The following is an 18742-nucleotide window of genomic DNA, read 5'->3' as shown; positions in this document are numbered from 1 at the left end:
CACAGGTGTCTGAAAGAGTCGAGCACAGTGGGGTTCTACCTGTTTGTCTGACAGAGAGTATAAAATTAGTAATATTGCGAGGCAAGACTGGACTCCAGTCGAGTAGGCAGGAGGGCCAAAGAATCAGTAATGGGCACTCAGACTGTTGGATAACGCCCACTGTCAGAACCTACCCTCATAATGGTCATCACACAGGAAACTTTTTGATGGGTTTTTTAGTTAAAGATTAATAAATGGTCATACTGAAAAAGTACAGTGTAGCCACTTCCTACTTAAAACACAACCCCTATGTATGCTATTTTCCCATGAAAAATATTGACCTTCTATGCTTACAGAAGGTAAGTCATCTGCGTGGGGAATGAAGTAGGCCTAGCTCTAGCCTGCAGAGCGCACGCTTAAGAAGCCTCACTCCATTTCTGGGCCACAATGGTTTCCTTTTCGATATTTCTTTCGCGGTCTTGTCAAAATTCCTGTGCTGTGTGCTTTGCAGTGCTGTAAAGAGATTAAGTGCTTGTAAAATATTCACAAAGTACAGCAGTCTGAGCTATCGCGGCAGACAGTGAGGGCCAATTGTGTGCAGATGCTGCTGTGAACAGAGCTAATTGACAACTGCTGCACCCTGCACACATGGCGGTTATGAATGGTTGCCGCCGTTAACCTTCTGGTTAACACTTAACTATATGGGTTGCTCCGTAATACATAGAACAGTGGTCATAATTTATGAACAAACCTTTCATGGATGTGGAAAGTCAGAATTTATCAAGGACTGGAGTTGGAAGCTTCAAATTGGGTGTATTTATAGGCCTCGGCTACAGTGCATCTCTAGAAAAATATATATAAAAATTGAAAGGGACAGCCCTTCTTCAATGATAAAAAATAGATACAATAATCAAACGCGGACAAATAATATGCTTTCTGTACCAAAGCTGCAGTCACCTGTGTCAAATTCTGCATACTCAGCACCTATTCAAGATAGCGTGTTCCTGTGAGCCAAATATTAGCTCAGATTTATCTGTCAATTACAGTAAAATGCTGTTTTCCAGATGGTTGAGCAGGTGAGTGCAATATATATTGATGTTCCCTTCCCAAAATTGAATTTCACCACATACATTTTTCAGGAGAGCACAAACTCACAAGTCACTGAAAGGTTTGCCTGTACCCAAGAGGAAGCAGAGGAACACAAATGAAACTTGCAGGAAAAAAATAGTTTATTGCTTTTCAGTGGCGACAAGCAGAAAGGAAAGACAAAAAAGACACATTTATATAATACAAGTTTGGAAGTTTTGACAAAACATAGAAAAATATACAATAATTTACAAAATGTTAATGGTGTCCCAAGGTGACGTGAAATTCTAAAGCCGCTTGCTATGCCTTGTCGATAACATAAGTCTTTTTGTTGCAGTAACTTTATGTTAATATTAATACTAGAGAAGAAGTATGTTAGTGTAGGGAGCTGATGATGTTTTGGTGGATGCAGTGCTGTGGACTCGCCTGAATGGAAGGGCTTGACCTGACTTGATATAAATATAGAACACAAGCTGCTGCGCTTAGCCTTTTGGAGTGGCCAACCTGGGGCGCCGCTGTCTTGGTTGGAATTGGAATTAAACTTGCGACGTTATCACAAGGTCACAAGCACAAGAGAGGACAGGAGTTAAGATAATGGAATGAGCCCCTAGTGTTCAATATGCCTGGGAAGGGCTACAGTAGCTGGACTCTGTGGACTGGCTTGACTGTGACTGTGGGGGCTGGCTGAGGGGCTGGGCTGTGCTCTGGCGGTTAGCAGTGGGTTGGATGTTGACCTTGATGAAGTCCCTCAAGCCGCCAAAGCCTCTTGTGCCCAGATACTCCACATACCAGTCCCAGTACCGCGTCACCTTCAGAGCAAGAGACAGACAACAGCATAAAGGATTAAGGAAAAAATCCTAATCCTGAAAAAGTCCTGATTTTCTTTCTGTCCATTTTATCGTTCAAAAATATATTTTAGCCGTTTTATTGTGTCAGCTTTGGCACCATGAGTCATGCCAATAAAATTACACTTGAATATAAGAGAGAGACAGAGAAACAAAGAAACAAGGACGAGACACACCAAGCCCAAAGTCATCCCTTTAGTAACTGTAGACAACCCTCTCTGCAGTCAAGTCAGATATGACATTTGAGGATTTCATGATCAGCTTAATTCAGAAGAGAGGGGTCTTACCTGGATGGAGTTCAGGTCCATTTCAGTACGCTCCGGCCAACACTGATGGAACAAGAAGACAAACATCAATATTCATAATTTCTCACCCACCCAACCGCCACCCCTCCACCCACAACCACCCTGCCGACCAACTCTCATCAAACCATCTAACCCCCTGTCTGAATACAAGTTCAACTCTGCTGGATCTTGCTGCAGCACCAAAAAAGAAAAGGTGCCTGTATTATTAAACATACGAGAGAGAGAGAGAGAGAGAGAGAAAACTGCAGAGTTCATGCAGTGGCATACATAATAGAATGTAGTTGTGTATTAATGAAGCCGGCCTCTCTCATTAAAAGATACATGAGATACGAGCATTCATCACCATGTCCAAAGCTAGGCCTTATTAACCAAACTGGCCTCAGCCAGAGGGGGCAACTACCCAGATCAAAGTCTCTTCCCACAACCCCCGGACCAACTAATCAGCAGACAGACGAGCGCAGCTTAAGGCTCCATCATGGACTCATGTGTGGCCTCCTCGCCATATGACACTACTGACTTAGGCTGTTAGTCCGTTATCAGTCGTATCACCCATGATCCATTCTCATGCATTTGGTGGTTGCAGAGAAAAAAAAAGTTTTAAAAATGTATGCCTAACGAAACCCACATTGTGGAAATTTTAACAGAAGAGACAGAGGCAGATGGACATCACAGTGATTTGCCGGCCAGTCTTCGGAGCATAGATTCAAAAGCCCTTATGGATTGCTAACTAGATGTCCACGCATCAGTGCATTACGTTTGCTGACACTTACGAGGTCTACATTTCTAGGCTAGGTAATTTTGGAAGAAACATTTTGGAAAAACAAGTTTATTCAAAAGCAGAGTTGTATACAGTAGAAGTACTGTTAAAGATTTACCGGTAATTACAACACCAGAAGTATCTTACTACATGGTTTTAATGATGAAATCGCACAATATTAGTGTTGCAATTACATCTGCAAGAGTACTTCTACTTCTGCTTTCTTCAGTAGTCCTCACCTGCTTGTGGAAGTCCATGGCGTAGTGGAGGAATGCAGGGTGGTGCACCAGGTTGTAGCGGCTGCTGTAGTCGGCCACTTTAGTCCTCTCCAGCAGAGTCCTGTCCACCTCCAGCCCCGTGTTCGCCGCAAAGGCCTGCGAGTTCCACAGGAGGCCCACCATGCTCACCAGGTACGTGTTGAACTCCAAGTAGACGCTGCGGTTGATGTTAAGAGACTGTGGAGGGCAGGGGGAGTAGGTGGAAGACAGATGAGAGGAAAAGACAAAGAGGGGGGAAAGAGTGGGTGACCATTTTTTTTTTTTAAATGTTCCTACAGCATGGGTGGGGAACCTATGTCCTGTGTGGCTGTCTTGTGTGGCCCCCCAATATAATTTTAATGTTATACAGTTTCACACGAAAAAGAGTTTTGTAAAGCAATCTTAGAAATTACATTTGCAATACAATAAAGTTACATTTCCAGGGGAGCTACGAGCTAGTGAAGGTGGGATCTGTTGTAAAGGTTGCCACCAAAGGTTGCCACTATTAGGCAATACTAGTATCTATTCAGTGTTTTTTGCTGCAGCGCCTCTTATTAGTCAGTGGGTGTTTTGGAACTTGTACCTGTTTTTGTGCCTGACGTTGTGTCTTCACACGGGAAAGATTTTGTCTGTACCTGTGGGGGTAAATAAAAATGTTGTTTTTCTCACAAAGCCGGATTACTAAATTCAATTCTCAATTACACACACACACACACACACACACACACACACACACACACACACACACACACACACACACACACACACACACACACACACACACACACACACACACACACACACACACACCAGTCTGTCCATTCCCTTTACTTTAAGAGCACAGCTATAATTAAAGCATGTACTGAGCAAACTAAAGCTCAAAAGCAAAGAGCAAAGCAATTTATGCCATTCAGGTCAATGCAAATGGACCTTTTTAGCAGTGAATATACAGTCATTAGTTGTGCTTCATGTGTACTGATATCCTGCAACTTGTGACCCAACATTTTCTTTGGGCTGATAACTCCTGGCGGCTCTTCAATTCCTTGTAATAATGTCAGGATGCAATTTTTTGGCTGGCTTACCGAGTGAACTCCAATTATCGCACACCGTTAATGAGCCTGCAAATGGCTGTGCAATGCAATGTGTCTCTGAGCAGAGGCGTGTCTGACTAGACAACTTCCCCAACAGCACCAACGCTGAACTCAAGGGGCAGCGTGGATCAGTTCAGTTTGTCGTTAAGCCACAGGATGATTGCTGGTTTAACCCTTAGCGAGTTCAACTCGGATAGCCGAGACCCTGGTTGAAGGAGCAGGAACAGGAAAGGCCCAGGTCAAATGGACTGTATGCCTAGGGCTGGGCAATATGACGATATATATCGTTATCGTGATATAAAAGTGTATATCGTGACCTTTGTCCTATATCGTTTATATCGTGATAGTAATTTTATCATTTTTTTACAATTCAATATCATTTAATTACATTTCATGTTGTCACAATACATACTATAAGTTAATGTAACTGTAAAAATAAGTATAAAAAGGTTGTTTTGCGACATGAAAAAATAAAGAGCAAATAAAGAGAATAACTGAAAACGTATGTAATTGTGCTATATCGTGATATATATCGTTATCGTGATATAAAGTAATCCATATCGTGATATTGTTTTTTTTCCATATCGCCCAGCCCTATGTATGCCCCTTTGACCCATTGCCCCTTTGACCTCATCATAAGCATGCCAACACCCCCTGTTAGTATTGAAAAATTGGACAGCCTAATGACCCCCAATGGCAACTAAGCACCGTCCCCTCTCAGCTGTATCCTTCTCGATGCCCCCCTAGGGCTCCTTAATGCCCCCGGGTGGACTGTAGCGTTCCGTTGAGAAACGCTAAACTAAATAGTCTGAAATGACCTGGAGTCTGGAGGTTGAGGGGGGGGGGGGAATGAGAAAGGGTCAGGCCAGGGGAAAACTGCAATAAAAGAGATCCGTGTTTGCTGCGTCTTGTTCGTCTCAGCACAGTAAGTGGGCATCTGTTCCATTCCGGGTCAACTATGTGCTTGTAAACCACCAACATCTTTTTGAATTTTTAAACATGAACCAATCATGCACAAGCAAACTTTCTGCAGCGCACACACCCACACATTCTGTAGTCGGTCTGTGCTTAGAAATGTGGATGCATCCGTGTGTGTCTGTGTGTATGGAGTCCTTCTTTTGCCTAGTGTGTGTGTAGGTGTATAAGCGCATGTGTGTTTTGTTACTTGAATATTGTGTGCGTGTGTCGTACTTGAGCATGATGTGGCAGAGGCGGTCCACAGCAACGGGGTCGGGGGCGAGCAGTGCTGCGTAGAAGACGCCGGCAGGAGGCATGACAAACAGGGGCAGCTTGTACTTCAGGTACATGTCACATACCTGCAGGGGAGACACAGGCAGTACAGTACATCAGCAACACCACAGGCAAACAGGAGATAGTCTTGGAGACCCAATACAGACAGGCAGATAGTCTTAGAGACACAATACAGACAGACAGTCTTAGAGACACACAGACACACACACGAAAACTGCAAAAGGTTGCTTATTCAAAACCATAATCATAAGGCTGCTTATTCAAAATCATATGCATATCTCTAAGTTAAATGGTGTTTATTCTGGTGTGTGTGTCTGTTTGATTTACTGTTTCATAGAAGTCCAGTGCATGGTGTATCAGCAGGCTGTGGCATCTCTCCAGCTGCAGGCCGACTGAGGCCAGACGCCCCACAAAGTGCACCAGCTTCAGCACCGAGTCCAGGAACCCAGACAAGCTCAAGCTCCTGAGGGATGCAAACAAAATAACATTAACCAGATTCAAGGAAAACACACACACACACACACACACTTAACTAGCTTCAAAAGAAAGTCCAGGAACCCAGAGACAGACACTAAAGCCAGGCTGAAATTACACGACTCCTGATTTTGTGTCCGAATTTGACGTCAGGTAGGTTGCACCACACACATAAAGAGAATCGCAACTGTCAATCTTATTCCCAATCGTAAACACCTGAAACACTGTCCGACGTTCTATTTCCAGTCGTAAATATAAAGCAGCATTTGATATTTACGATTTGTGATCGCGACTCCTTGAAAGAGCAAAATTCTATCTTAGAACATTGGTCGGGAAATCTGGAAATCTTGCCCGGTGATGTTCCAACGTTTGTCGTAAGAGGGGTTTTCAGCCAAGAATCGGGCTGATAGTCATGTAGTTTGAGTCTGGCTTAAAATGATGCAGCTTCAATGCAGAGTTCAGGAACCCAAACAGGCTTGGCCTCCTCAGTGACACACACACAAACACACAATTGCGTTAACTCATGCATTCAGTGACCATACATTAGACACATTCACTGCATACCATAAAGCCTACAGACCTTGAAAAACACACACACGAACACACACACTCCTTTTGGCCTTCCTCCTCTCTGCCTCACATGCCCACATTGTGAAACACTAACACCAACCAATACAGTGATTAAGAGTGAGAGAGATGTGGTGTATGTGTGTGGGCACAGATTGATGACTCCATAATGCACCCTAGCAGAACACAGTGGGTGTTTGTGTACGAAGGTAGAGTGACATTAACAACTATTTGTTTTTTCCTTTGTTGCAATACTACTAACACACACACACACACACACTTTGCTAATATAAACGCACGCACGTCGCGCACACACACACACACACACACACACGCACACGCACACACGCACACACACACAGACACACACACACACACGGCAACATTCCTGTGTAAACAGTAAACTACATCACATCCACTGCAACCAATCAAATCAATGAACACATCAATCATCACCTTGCCAACCCAACACCACTATTGGCTTGCTTTGCAGCTGTGGTCTCTGACTGACAAAGCACAGCAGGTAAACTGAGAGAGGTGAAATGAAAGCCCACCTGGGAAACTCCATTGTGACACAGCACACAGCGCTCACTGCACTCAATTGCATGGATACCTCGTGCAAATGAGCCGCCCCAAGCAGCGCCCCACGGGAGCAGTGCGGAGAAACAGTACCATGCTCAGGGTACAGTACTTCCGTTATGGATGAAAGCACTGATTAATTACTCCCTCCACCAACCTGGCAGGTCAGGAATAAAACCGATAACCTTTGGGCTACAAAACCTGACACCCTAACCGCTTACCCATGACTGCCCATGACAGGGCAAGAGAGAGAGCGTGCATGAGAAATAAATAGGCTGAGGGACTTACATGGTGCTGCGGTTACTAAGGCTGATGTTAAGACAGTCCTCCTGCTCGGCACTAACGGAATGCCAGGTCAGCCACTTACGGAGCATACTGTTCAGGCACTCAATGACACTGCACTGTAGAGAGAGAGAGAGAGAAACAGGCACTCAATAACACTGTACTGTACTAGATAGATAGATAGATAGAGAGAGACAGAGAGAGAGAGAGAGAGAGAGAGAGAGAGAGAGAGAGAGAGAGAGAGAGAGAGAGAGAGAGAGAGATAATCAAATGACATGGAGAGAGAGAGAGAGAGAGAGAGAGAGAGAGAGAGAGAGAGAGAGAGATAGAGAGATAGAGAGATAGAGAGATAGAGAGAGAGAGAGAGAGAGAGAGAGAATTTTGACTTTAAGAAAAAAAAAAGAGAAACAGCAAGACAGAGGAAGATATAATGGTGAATGACACTGCCCTGTAGATGAGAGTGAGACAGGAGGCATCGGCAGTGAAATACTGGACTGCAGACAGAAATGGGTGAAGTAGTGAGCACTGAGCACTGTAGATGAGTGAGACAGGAGGAGAGAACAATGACACTGCACTCTCAGCGCGCGAGAGAGCGAGAGCGAGAGCGAGACAGACAGACCTCACCCTGCACAATGGAGAAGGAGAAGGATGGAGAAGGGAGAGGAGAGGAGAGGAGAGGAGAGGAGAGGAGAGGAGAGGAGAGGAGAGGAGAGGAGAGGAGAGGAGACAGGGGCGTGGCGCTGATGAGAAGCAGATGTTAAGAGGGAGCCTCTTGGCAGCCAAAATAAATGACAAGGGCAAACGGAAGTGCACACGGAGGACTGGAGAGTTCCACAGAGTGCACTCGGACTGCACTTCTTGGAGGTCATTACTGTGTGTGTGTGTGAGTGTGTGTGTGAGTGTGTGTGTGTGTCTGTGTGTGTGTCTGTGTGTGTGTCTGTGTGTGTCTGTGTGTGTGTGTCTGTGTGTGTGTCTGTGTGTGTCTTAGGGCTCTACTCTAAAGAACTGGTCATGATAATGAATGAAGGGATGTATGCCAGCCAAGGTTGCTCAAAAACCTTGGTCAACCGCTGAGAGGAACAAGTTGAAAAAGATTTTAAAAAATAAGAGAGAGAGAGAGAGAGAGAGAGAGAGAGAGAGAGAGAGAGAGAGAGAGAGAGAGAGAGAGAGAGAGAGAGAGAGAGAGAGAGAGAGAGAGAGAGCTTATCTTGAATACAGAGGAACAAGGAAATAGGGTAGATGAAAGGAAAGAGGGAGGGAGAAAGAAGAACTGAGCAAATCCCACCTTGAAAAACACGGACGATGTGAAGTATAGCTGTTGTAAAGGGTCGAAGAGGAGTTGCTTTATTTCTGTAAGAAGGGAAACATTCATTTCATTAAGTAATATGTGACTACAGACAGTAAAACTTCATTCCAACTCGCTGCATGTTCTTAAAGGGACACTGTGCAGGAAATGGTCAAAAAAGATACTGCAACTATGCTGCTCATTGAAACTGGGCTGCCTATTGCCAAATTTGATCTTTACATGAAAGTTTACTGAGTAATAAACAAATATTTTCTAGTGTGGTCCAAGTAGTCATTTTTGCAGCTAAAAATGTCTATTTTTGGAAATTCAAAATGGCGGACCATAGAGAAGATCCCCCTTTTCGTGTATGAAAAAGTGCCGTTTTTCCAGTGATAATGAATACTTAGAATTTGATGGTGGTGGTAACTATTCATGAAAAAGGTAACATTAGTGAATGGGCAGCATGAATTCTGGAAATAAACAACTAAAAATCTCACACAGTGTCCCTTTAACCTACAGCCAACAACTTTGAATTATTACATGAACCAAAAAAATGTGCACACATACTTTCAAGGGAAAACAGAACACGCACGCGCGCTAATGACAGCAGAACAGACTGTGTGTTACTGACGTGAGCTGGGCAGCAGTGTCATGTCGCTAAGCAGCTCCAGGATCTGGGGCTGGTGCAGAGAGCCGTCCCAAACCTCCAGCAGCTTACACAGGAACGCCTCTGTGGCAGAGAAGCCCTCCTGTCACAAGACACACACACACACACACACACACAGACACAGACACAGACACAGACACAGACACACACACAGACACAGACACACACACAGACACAGACACACACACACAGTGAGATGAGTGTCTGAGATGAGGCTGCCTAACTGCCTAATCAGTTATTCGCTAATGTGGCTGCAGACGACAGGTGGCGTGATTCTAACTGACAGGCTCTGGACATGGAGGAGAAGAGAGGAGAGAAGAGAATCTCAGGTGGTGGTGGTGGTGGGGGGGTGCTGCTGATGGCACACTTTTCTCAGGCACTCAGCTTTCACATAAACGTCTTAGAAAGAGACAGACGGTAGGCCAAAAATCTGTGTGTTTGACTGCGAACTTAACTTCGATGCACATAGAGGGAATGGATGAATGATGGAGGGTGGAAAGGGTTAGGGAAAGAATGTTTTTGAAACGTTTCTTTTGTTTTTTTTGGGGGGGGGGTTTGCTCAGAAAGTCCCAAAAAGTGAAAGGAAAAACATAGAAGTTAAAAAAGTCTCCACATTAAAAAAAAAGATAAAGACTGAAGGAGGGGTTCAAGATCATGGATCATGTGACCGTGATCAATGGCATGGCAGGTAAGCAGCCTGATTATTGCGAAGATCCACCCCTTCTTTCCTCAAGCAGAGTGAACCAAATGAAGGAGGAAGATAGGAAGAAGAAGGGATGAAGAAGGGATGGGATGAGACAGAAGAAGGGGGGTGGGGTGTTGTGGAGGATTGCTGACCTGAAAGAAGCTCTGTGTGGACACCAGCATATTGAGGAAGTTAGACGCCTCGACCATACTGTCTTGGGCACCCTCCACTGGCCGCCCGAAAAACTCTGAGAGAGAGAGAAGCACACGGATATGTATTTAATAGGGCTGTCATTTTAACGCGTTAATTCGATTCATTAATTACAAGGCGCATTAACGCGTTGTAAAAATTAATGGCATTAATTATTTATGGGTAGACATACGTTCTAAGCGCATGGCGTGGCAACTGAATTCACTCACTCACGCTGTGATAAATACAAGCCGTCCATCAACTTCTAAAGCTAAAATACAATAAATACAACAAATACAGACACTTTTCTGTCTTTTTTCATGAACAAAAGCATATGTTTGTATTTAATTATTTTTAGATATTTTTGAATTATTACGAGATGTGCCAGTTGACGCTGCATTGCTGCCAGCAGCTGTTCAGTTAAACAAGGCCGACAGGCGGACAACAGATGCGTCCCTCTATGCCAGTTCCAACCTTTTTTCCCCCCAAAACGCCCCGCTGGCCTCCTCCTAACCTGTCAACGCCCACCCCCCTCTGAGGATGTGCTTTTTGTTTATTGGTCATAGCCTATTGCCCATGGAAACTCCAAATAATGTGGCAGGCAGTGAAATGACGAGACAAAGCTTTATATTTTGCAGTTTAGACTATAATAAGGTCATCATGCTTGGATTTGGAAAAGAAGCATCTAATTTCAAATTTCACATTTAGTAGGCTATCACGCCATTTCAGCGTCATGTGCATGTGGGAAAGACACTAAACATCGCCAAATAGCCTAATAAATAAATAAAACCGTTTGGGTGAATCATGCGCTATGGGTTCACCCTTTGGATGCATTGTGCGCTTAATTTTCAATGCCAGCTTTTTACCGTCAAGGCACAAAGCAGTGAGCTTCAGTGGCAGAGTTTACCAAATTCATACGACTGCAAACCAATTACGAAGCAAAAGACGCGTTCTGTCCGGTGCTCTCTCTGAGCGCAAGGGAAAGCACCTGTGGGGTTCACGCGCCCGCCAGTAGAAAACGACTCTCCCTTGCAATATGCCCGAGAACATCAGTAACACAGCGTATGTGAAATGCAAATGGCCCATCTGTCTACTAGTTCGAGAACACTGACTACTCACTGAAACGTAGTGGCAGAATGTTTGCAAACTCACGTTTAGAGGAAGAGCTGTAGCGCTGCTGGTCGCCTGTCAACTTATTACGGTACCATGTCGTGGAGCGTTATGCAATGCTAACGCCCCTCTATCCGAGCACAAACATCTGTGTGAAATACTGCCTGCCGACTTCTAAATCGTTCATTTCCATTCTGATGAACCAAAATAGCTGCACAACGCGACACTATCAGCCGAAGTGTAGGCCTATCACAAGACCGTGAACATTAAGTGACACTCACAGTGGTGTTGGTGTGCTGTGGAGAAGGAACGAAGTTGACTACCACTGTCCAAACGCAAAACAATGCCGAAAATTGAATGCACCCCTCAGTTGTCTCACAATGCTATCAGCTTAGCCTTGCCGGTTTGGTTTTGACACGCATTCGCTCCAGGCCAAAATGCCTCTCTGCCTCCGCCTTGTGGACACAGGAGGAACAATTGAAGGAATGCGTTTCAGACAGCGTTTCAGACAAGACAGCGTTTCAGACAAGGAATGCGTTTCAGACGGACGGACGGACAGACCCTCTTATAGAGATGCTGGGACGCATCTAAAAATAGATGTGGACCAATGACGTTTTCCTTCAATTAACACAAGCAATCAGACAATCTCTACAGCTTAAATACAACTAATAACATGTCAGACCCAATTTGCTGTTTTTCCCATTATCGATTTGTCTATATTTTAGAAAGCATTTTATCACGAGCGCTCGGCAGCTGGTTCATCGATATACAGGCGCATTTCAAGACAGTTTATCATTTGATTTGGCCATAGCAGTTGTATAATAGTTGGACTTGTGGCAGGCCTACTTAAATCTTTCATACAACTATAACCCAGCATACGAATGAACACGACACAAATATTTGTGTTCATTATGTGTGACCGCGGTAGCCAAGCTACTACATAGAGCCTACCGCAATTTCAGCAGAGGTTTCTGCTCATCTGCAGAACAACACTCTATTCACTACAACATCAAACCACTTGATAGATAATTGCTACCTTTTCCACGCTGCACATAAGAATCAAAATATTACAGGCTCCGAAATTACCCCATGACACAAGCTACAGTGCAAGTGTATAGGGATTTCAATTTGACAGCACAAAGTCATCGCAAGTGCTGGAAGATGATCTTCTCAAGTTGGGTTGTGATTACAGCGATTTGAGTGATACATGCCACGTTCAGAATAAAATAATACCACTGTGAATCTTTGCCACCGATGTCAAATTGACAACTTTGATCGCTAACTTCCACTGACACCTCAGACACTGGCGTTTTCTAGCTTCAACCAATCGCTATAGCCTACAGAGATAGGATGTCTTACCTTTCGTGCAGATAGTTTGGAGAAGTTTACATCAGTCAGTCTTTCTTGTCCTGTCTTATATCCATAGAATATTTTGGTGTAGAATCATAGTCCAAGCAAGGGTTATAAGCTAGCTCAGTGCAGTTATCATTCCTGGCTAATCCAGCTCCCCAAAATGTAAACAAAACGTGAATGAATGCACGTCATCTGTTTCATCAGGGGGTGTTCCCATTTCCTTGAACTCTGACCTTTTCAGATAGATAGATAGATAGATAGATAGATAGATAGATAGATAGATAGATAGATAGATAGATAGATAGATAGATAGATAGATAGATAGATAGATAGATAGATAGATAGATAGATAGATAGATAGATAGGATACTGTAGACTCATTTTTTGTGTTGGCTAATGTAGCCTATTTATTCACTAACTCTGTTTACCAGGCCTATTTTAACATATTAGTACATCATAGGGCTTATAGGCCTATTGTAATTATTATTATTATTATTATTATTGTTTCGCGTCATGAAAAGAACATACGAGTAAGTGCGATTAATTAGATTAATTAATTACAAATTCTGTAATTAATTAGATTATTTTTTTTAATCTACTGACAGCCCTATATTTAATCACATTATTTGAATGTTTCTAACAGAGGAATCGTAATACAATCCACACACATCTGAAAACAGAATATGCATTTAAATATGATTTGGTTATTTGGGGGTAAGACTTCGGAGCAAGACCAGTATGTGTAGGGCACTGTGTATTCTGCAGTGGAGCGGGTGCCTAATCACTACAACACTGCAAGCCAAATTCTAACCAGCATTTCTAAAGGTGACATTGGGAAAGGAATACATTCTGGCAGGCATTTTTAGCAAGAGTTCCACATTTTAATAGACCTGCAACTCAATTAAAAAACTATTTGGGCGACTGAGCCAAGGGCTAGATTTTTTTTTATTGTATTGCTTCGACTTATAATGGACCACTTTTACCCCAGTCACAAGTTCATTTCTTTTTTTTTGCCAAATGAAGTAAGGATGAATACACATTATAGTGTTTCAGAATGGAGAAACAAATTAATGCTCTGGGGGAAAAGAATGTGATGGCAATCACAGTTCAGCGATTTTATATTTCTATCAATTCTTCGCATGGTAAAGTGTAGAGGTTGAATGGGATCACAAATGGTGTCACTGTAATCAGCAAATATTAATGTTTCCTTCTGACCTTGCAAACGCTGGGAAAGAAATTGTATGCATGTCACAACCAATGACCCAATGCAGCAGAGATACTTTCAGTTACAATCAGACAATAATAATGGGATGAAGATGGAATCAAAGACCTTTGGTAATAGCAAGTTTTGGAAATGGCATTTTTCCCCCTCATTTCGGTCACCCCGAGGCATTAGATCAGGGGTGGGGAACCCATGTCTCGAGGGCCGTTTGTGGCCCTTGAGGCCGTTTTATCCGGCCCCTGATATAATTTTAATGTTATGCAGCTTCACATGAAATATGACATATTTTGTAAAGGAATCTTAAAAAATACATTTGCAATACAATTAAGTTATATTCAGGGGACCTTAAGAAGGTGGAGTCTGTTTTAAAGGTGGCAGCCTTCAATATAGGCCGGGGAAATCAAGGTTTGTGTTCATAGTACGACCCTCGGAGGACTTATACGGCCCTTGGAGGAATTTGAAGTGGCGCCTCGAATGAAAAAGGTTCCCCACCCCTGCATTAGATAAATGCCCTTGTGCTTATTCAGATACATGAATCAGGTTGTGCTGCTATTATTGTAGTGTGTCATTTCTTTACACAAAGCCACACACACACACACACACACACACACACAATTGTGTGCCCTCCATGCATCATCCATTTATAGTAACTTGCAGCTTACAAGAATCCAAAAAGCCCTGCAATGGGCGGCAGTTACTTTTGCCGTCATCATGAGATTGAATAGCATAAGCACTTTGTAATGTCATATTTTTCAAAGTCAAAGCAGTATGCCTCCCACGCGAGCAGGATCCACAATGAAGAATGTTGGTTGTGTGGATATTCATCGCAGTTCTTGTTTACAATAATATCAAGACGATATTTAATTGTCAGAACAGACTACCAAGTCTCTCTCTCTCTCTCTCTCTCACACACACACGCACACGAATCTGGCAGCTATTCCCTTTTGAGAAGAGAAAACAACAAATGTTACTCTCCTGAGATGAAATAAAATAAAACTTGAATCTTGAACAGAGATCACTGCCAAATGTTTCAAAACTGTTTCAAGACTACCAAATGTTTCAAAGTTACTATCTACCATCTACTACTTAATTGTTAAACCAGTCAGTGAAGTGTGTTTGTGTGTGTGTGTGTGTGTGTGTGTGTGTGTGTGTGTGTGTGTGTGTGTGTGTGTGTGTGTGTGTGTGTGTTTGTGTGTGTGTGTGTGTGTGTGGTAGGTTACCTTCCTGCAGTGCGTTTCCCAGCCAGTAGTTGAGGCGCAGGAAGGCCGACTCATCCTGCACACAGTCCAGGTAGTGCAGCGCCAGACGAGAGCTGAGCAGGGAGCCCATCTGAGCCGGGAGCTGCAACACACACACACACGCACACGCACACGCACACGCACACACACACGCACACGCACACACACAAACACAAAGAATCAGTCCAAAGAACAGGAGCTGCAGCAGAGCACATCTACATACAGGGGTCAATGCATACGAGTCAGTTCCGCACAAGCTGATTGATTACGCGCTGGAATTTTTCCACATTCCAACGTCAGTCAGCAGCATCATAGGCAGGTACTTCAGCAACTTCCATATGTGCTTCACCTCAGAAGGATCTGCAACAGGGTGGCAACAACTGGAGGTGGGCATCGCTATGGGCTGCGCAATCTCCCCAATACTCTTTGTGGCTGCATTCGAGATCATCCTCCGCGGAGCGAGACAAGTTGTAGGGGGTTTGAGGCTACCATCAGGAGAGAGGCTCCCTGCACTGAGAGGGTACATGGACGACGTGACAACCATCCTACAGACGGCTCCATGTACATCCAGGGTTCTCAAACGCTTGGATGAGCTTACCCAGTGGGCGAGAATGAAGATCAAGCCAGCCAAGTCCCGGAGCCTGTCAATCAGAAGAGGAGTAAGGACCGATAGGGTGGTGTTCACGGCAGGAGGTGAGAGGATACCCCTGCAACCTATTAGGAGTCTTGGGAGGGAATACACCGCTGACCTCTCTGACAGGCAGATGGGCAAACTTGTGCAACAACAACTAGGTCACGGCCTGGCCAGGATTGACAGCAGCCAACTCCCCGGGAAATTCAAACTGTGGTGCTATCAGTTCACACTATTCCAGCGTGTGATGTGGCCACTTAAAGTGTGTGAAATACCATCATCCACAGCCAGCAAGCTGGACAGCATTGCGAACACCTACATGAGGAAGTGGTTGGGCCTCCCTCGCTGTTTTTCTAACACAGGACTGTTCGGAAAGAACACACTTCAGCTCCCATTGAAGTCAGTGGGCCTTGGCTACAAGCAGGAAAAGGCCCGCCTTGTGTTCGATCTGAGGGAGTCCAGGGACCCCACGATAAGAGCTGCGGCAGTAGTCGTACGAACGGGGCGCAAATGGAGGGCCCAACCAGAAGTGGATCAGGCTGTCAGCAGGCTACAGCACAGAGAGATCACAGGGAGAGTGCAGGTCGGCCGGGCTGGAGTAGGCTTCGGAGAAGCAGTTACCTTCTGGTCAAAAGCCTCAAGGGAGCAAAGGAAGGCCATGATCGTGGAAGAAGTTGCTCGAGGAGAACAGGAGCAGTACCTCATCAAAGCCGTGTCCCAGGGAAAGCAAGGGGCGTGGACCAGGTGGGAGGACACTGTCAACAGGGTCATTACCTGGCAGGACATTTGGCAAGCCCCACAGGCACGTCTCAGCTTCATGGTTAGAGCAGCTTATGACACTCTGCCGTGCCCCCAAAACCTTTCCACCTGGTTTGGGAGTGAGGACAAGTGCCCTCTGTGTGAAAGCGAGAAAGCAGGCCTCCAACACATCCTGGCATCATGCAAAGTGGCACTGTCTCAAGGACGGCTCCGATGGCGACACAACCAAGTGCTCAGGAAGTTGGCAGAGCACTTGGAGGTGAGAAGAACAGCGGCTAACTCCTCAACAGCCAGCTCAACACCTGCCATCTCCTTCGTACGGCCAGGAGAGACCCAGCAACTGACACAAGTCAGTCAAGATCGTTGCAGACCCCTGGAAAGGCGTGGGAGATGCGCGTCGACCTGGACAGGCAACTCAGCTTCCCAAGCGAAATTGTGCAATCTAGCCTAAGGCCAGACATCGTGATGTGGTCCGGAGCTGTCAAACGCGTCCTCATCATTGAGTTGACTGTTCCTTGGGAAGAAGGGATACCAACAGCACATGAGTTCAAGCGCCTCAAGTACACCGAGCTGGCAGCGGCGTGCAGGGAGGCAGGGTGGGTAGCATCCATACACCCAGTGGAGGTTGGGTGCAGGGGTTTCGTCAGCAGGTCAGTGATCCAGCTTCTCCACGCTGTTGGAACAACAGGGGCAAGACTTCAGCGAGCGATCAAGGAGCTAGCAGAAGATGCGGAGAAGGTTACTGATTGTGGCTGAGAAGGAAGGAGAGTATATGGGGTCATTAGGGTCAGATGCAGGGAGTGGTTGGGAGACGTCCCAAACCGCTTGCCCCCCCACCTGGAGATGTTCTGGCTAGGGGGCGAAACATCAGAGAAAGGTGGCACCAGCTGAGGACCTTGCATCTGACCCAAGTGCACTGGAGGAGGTGCGTCAGGCAAACGCCAAGCAGGAAATACCACCTTAACCTGTATATACTACAGGGGTTGGACAAAATAACGGAGACACCTGTCATTTTAGTGTGGGAAGTTTCATGGCTCAGTTTCATGGAAGTGGACCAGCCTCTTGGCCAATCTTCATTAATGGCACATTGCGCGAGTAAAGTGAAGTGTGAAGGTTCAATTAGCAGGGTAAGAGAACAGTTTTGCTCAAAAATGTTCAATGCACACAACATTATGGGTGACATGTCACAGTTCAAAAAGGAGAAATTCTTGTTACGTGTGTAACTGTTACATCTTTGACCGAGACAGTGAGTCTTTGTGATGTATCAAGAGCCACAGTATCCAAGGTAATGTCTGCATACCACCAAGAAGGATGAACCACATCCAACAGGATTAACTGTGGATGGAAGAGGAACTAAATGACACTAAAACTCATTTTGTCCAACCCCTGTACTTGTGACAATATTTTCTTCTTCTTTTTTAAAAGTTTAATAGCTTCAGTTTGACATTTAAATGTCACTCATCTAAGACCCATTTTTGAAGTTCTGCCTAACAAAATAAGGCACATTTCATGTTGGTACTGTGACTGAACCCAGTGACCCAATGACAGTGACATTGACAGAATAGGCTTGGCACCGAAGATAAGCGTAGAGGCATAATGGAGTCTGACTGTACTTCCACACTCATTACAACTAAATACGGGTCGAGCGCAAAGGCAAGAGAGAGAGAGAGAGAGAGAGAGAGAGAGAGAGAGAGAGAGAGAGAGAGAGAGAGAGAGAGAGAGAGAGAGAGAGAGAGAGAGAGAGAGAGAGAGAGAGAGAGGAGAAAATGAAAGGCAGAGTTGGAGCTGAGAGGCGGCGAGACAGAGACAGGTAGAGAGAGGAGGGGAGCCCATTTCTCCTCTAACCCATAAAGAAAAGAGCTGTGCTCACACTGCACTACAATTCACCAGGCACTGTGCTGCAACCAATTCTTCACTACTGCACTATAATTATTTACGTTGTACAATACAAAACCTATTTCCCATCCCGTCACCTATTTCGTAATACAACTCCACTGTACCGTACTACACTGTGCTGCAACCCATTCCTATTCTTCTTCCTTATGACCCAAACACAGACCTACACACTCCTATGTACACACCCCCCCCCCCACACACACACACACACTGTACACTCGTTCCAGGCTTCTC

General features: G+C 44.8%; 1 protein-coding gene across 1 annotated transcript in view; it reads right to left on the bottom strand.

Annotated features, from left to right (window-relative positions):
• Positions 1 to 1190: 1190 nt before the first annotated feature.
• Positions 1191 to 18742, bottom strand: part of cenpi (centromere protein I) — a 34211-nt gene continuing 16659 nt past the window's right edge. The window contains exons 10-20 of the mRNA XM_063189493.1: positions 15205 to 15325; positions 10263 to 10357; positions 9390 to 9507; positions 8759 to 8823; positions 7480 to 7592; positions 5899 to 6034; positions 5512 to 5636; positions 3813 to 3864; positions 3212 to 3427; positions 2198 to 2239; positions 1191 to 1874 (exon numbers count right to left, since the gene is read on the bottom strand). Of these exons, the coding sequence (XP_063045563.1) occupies positions 1680 to 1874; positions 2198 to 2239; positions 3212 to 3427; positions 3813 to 3864; positions 5512 to 5636; positions 5899 to 6034; positions 7480 to 7592; positions 8759 to 8823; positions 9390 to 9507; positions 10263 to 10357; positions 15205 to 15325 (1278 nt within the window). The 3' untranslated portion in view covers positions 1191 to 1679. The remainder of the gene's footprint in view (positions 1875 to 2197; positions 2240 to 3211; positions 3428 to 3812; positions 3865 to 5511; positions 5637 to 5898; positions 6035 to 7479; positions 7593 to 8758; positions 8824 to 9389; positions 9508 to 10262; positions 10358 to 15204; positions 15326 to 18742) is intronic.

Source organism: Engraulis encrasicolus, chromosome 23 (genome assembly GCF_034702125.1).
Source record: "Engraulis encrasicolus isolate BLACKSEA-1 chromosome 23, IST_EnEncr_1.0, whole genome shotgun sequence".
NCBI classification, from domain to species: domain Eukaryota; kingdom Metazoa; phylum Chordata; class Actinopteri; order Clupeiformes; family Engraulidae; genus Engraulis; species Engraulis encrasicolus.
This window is presented reverse-complemented; position numbering and strand designations above follow the sequence as displayed.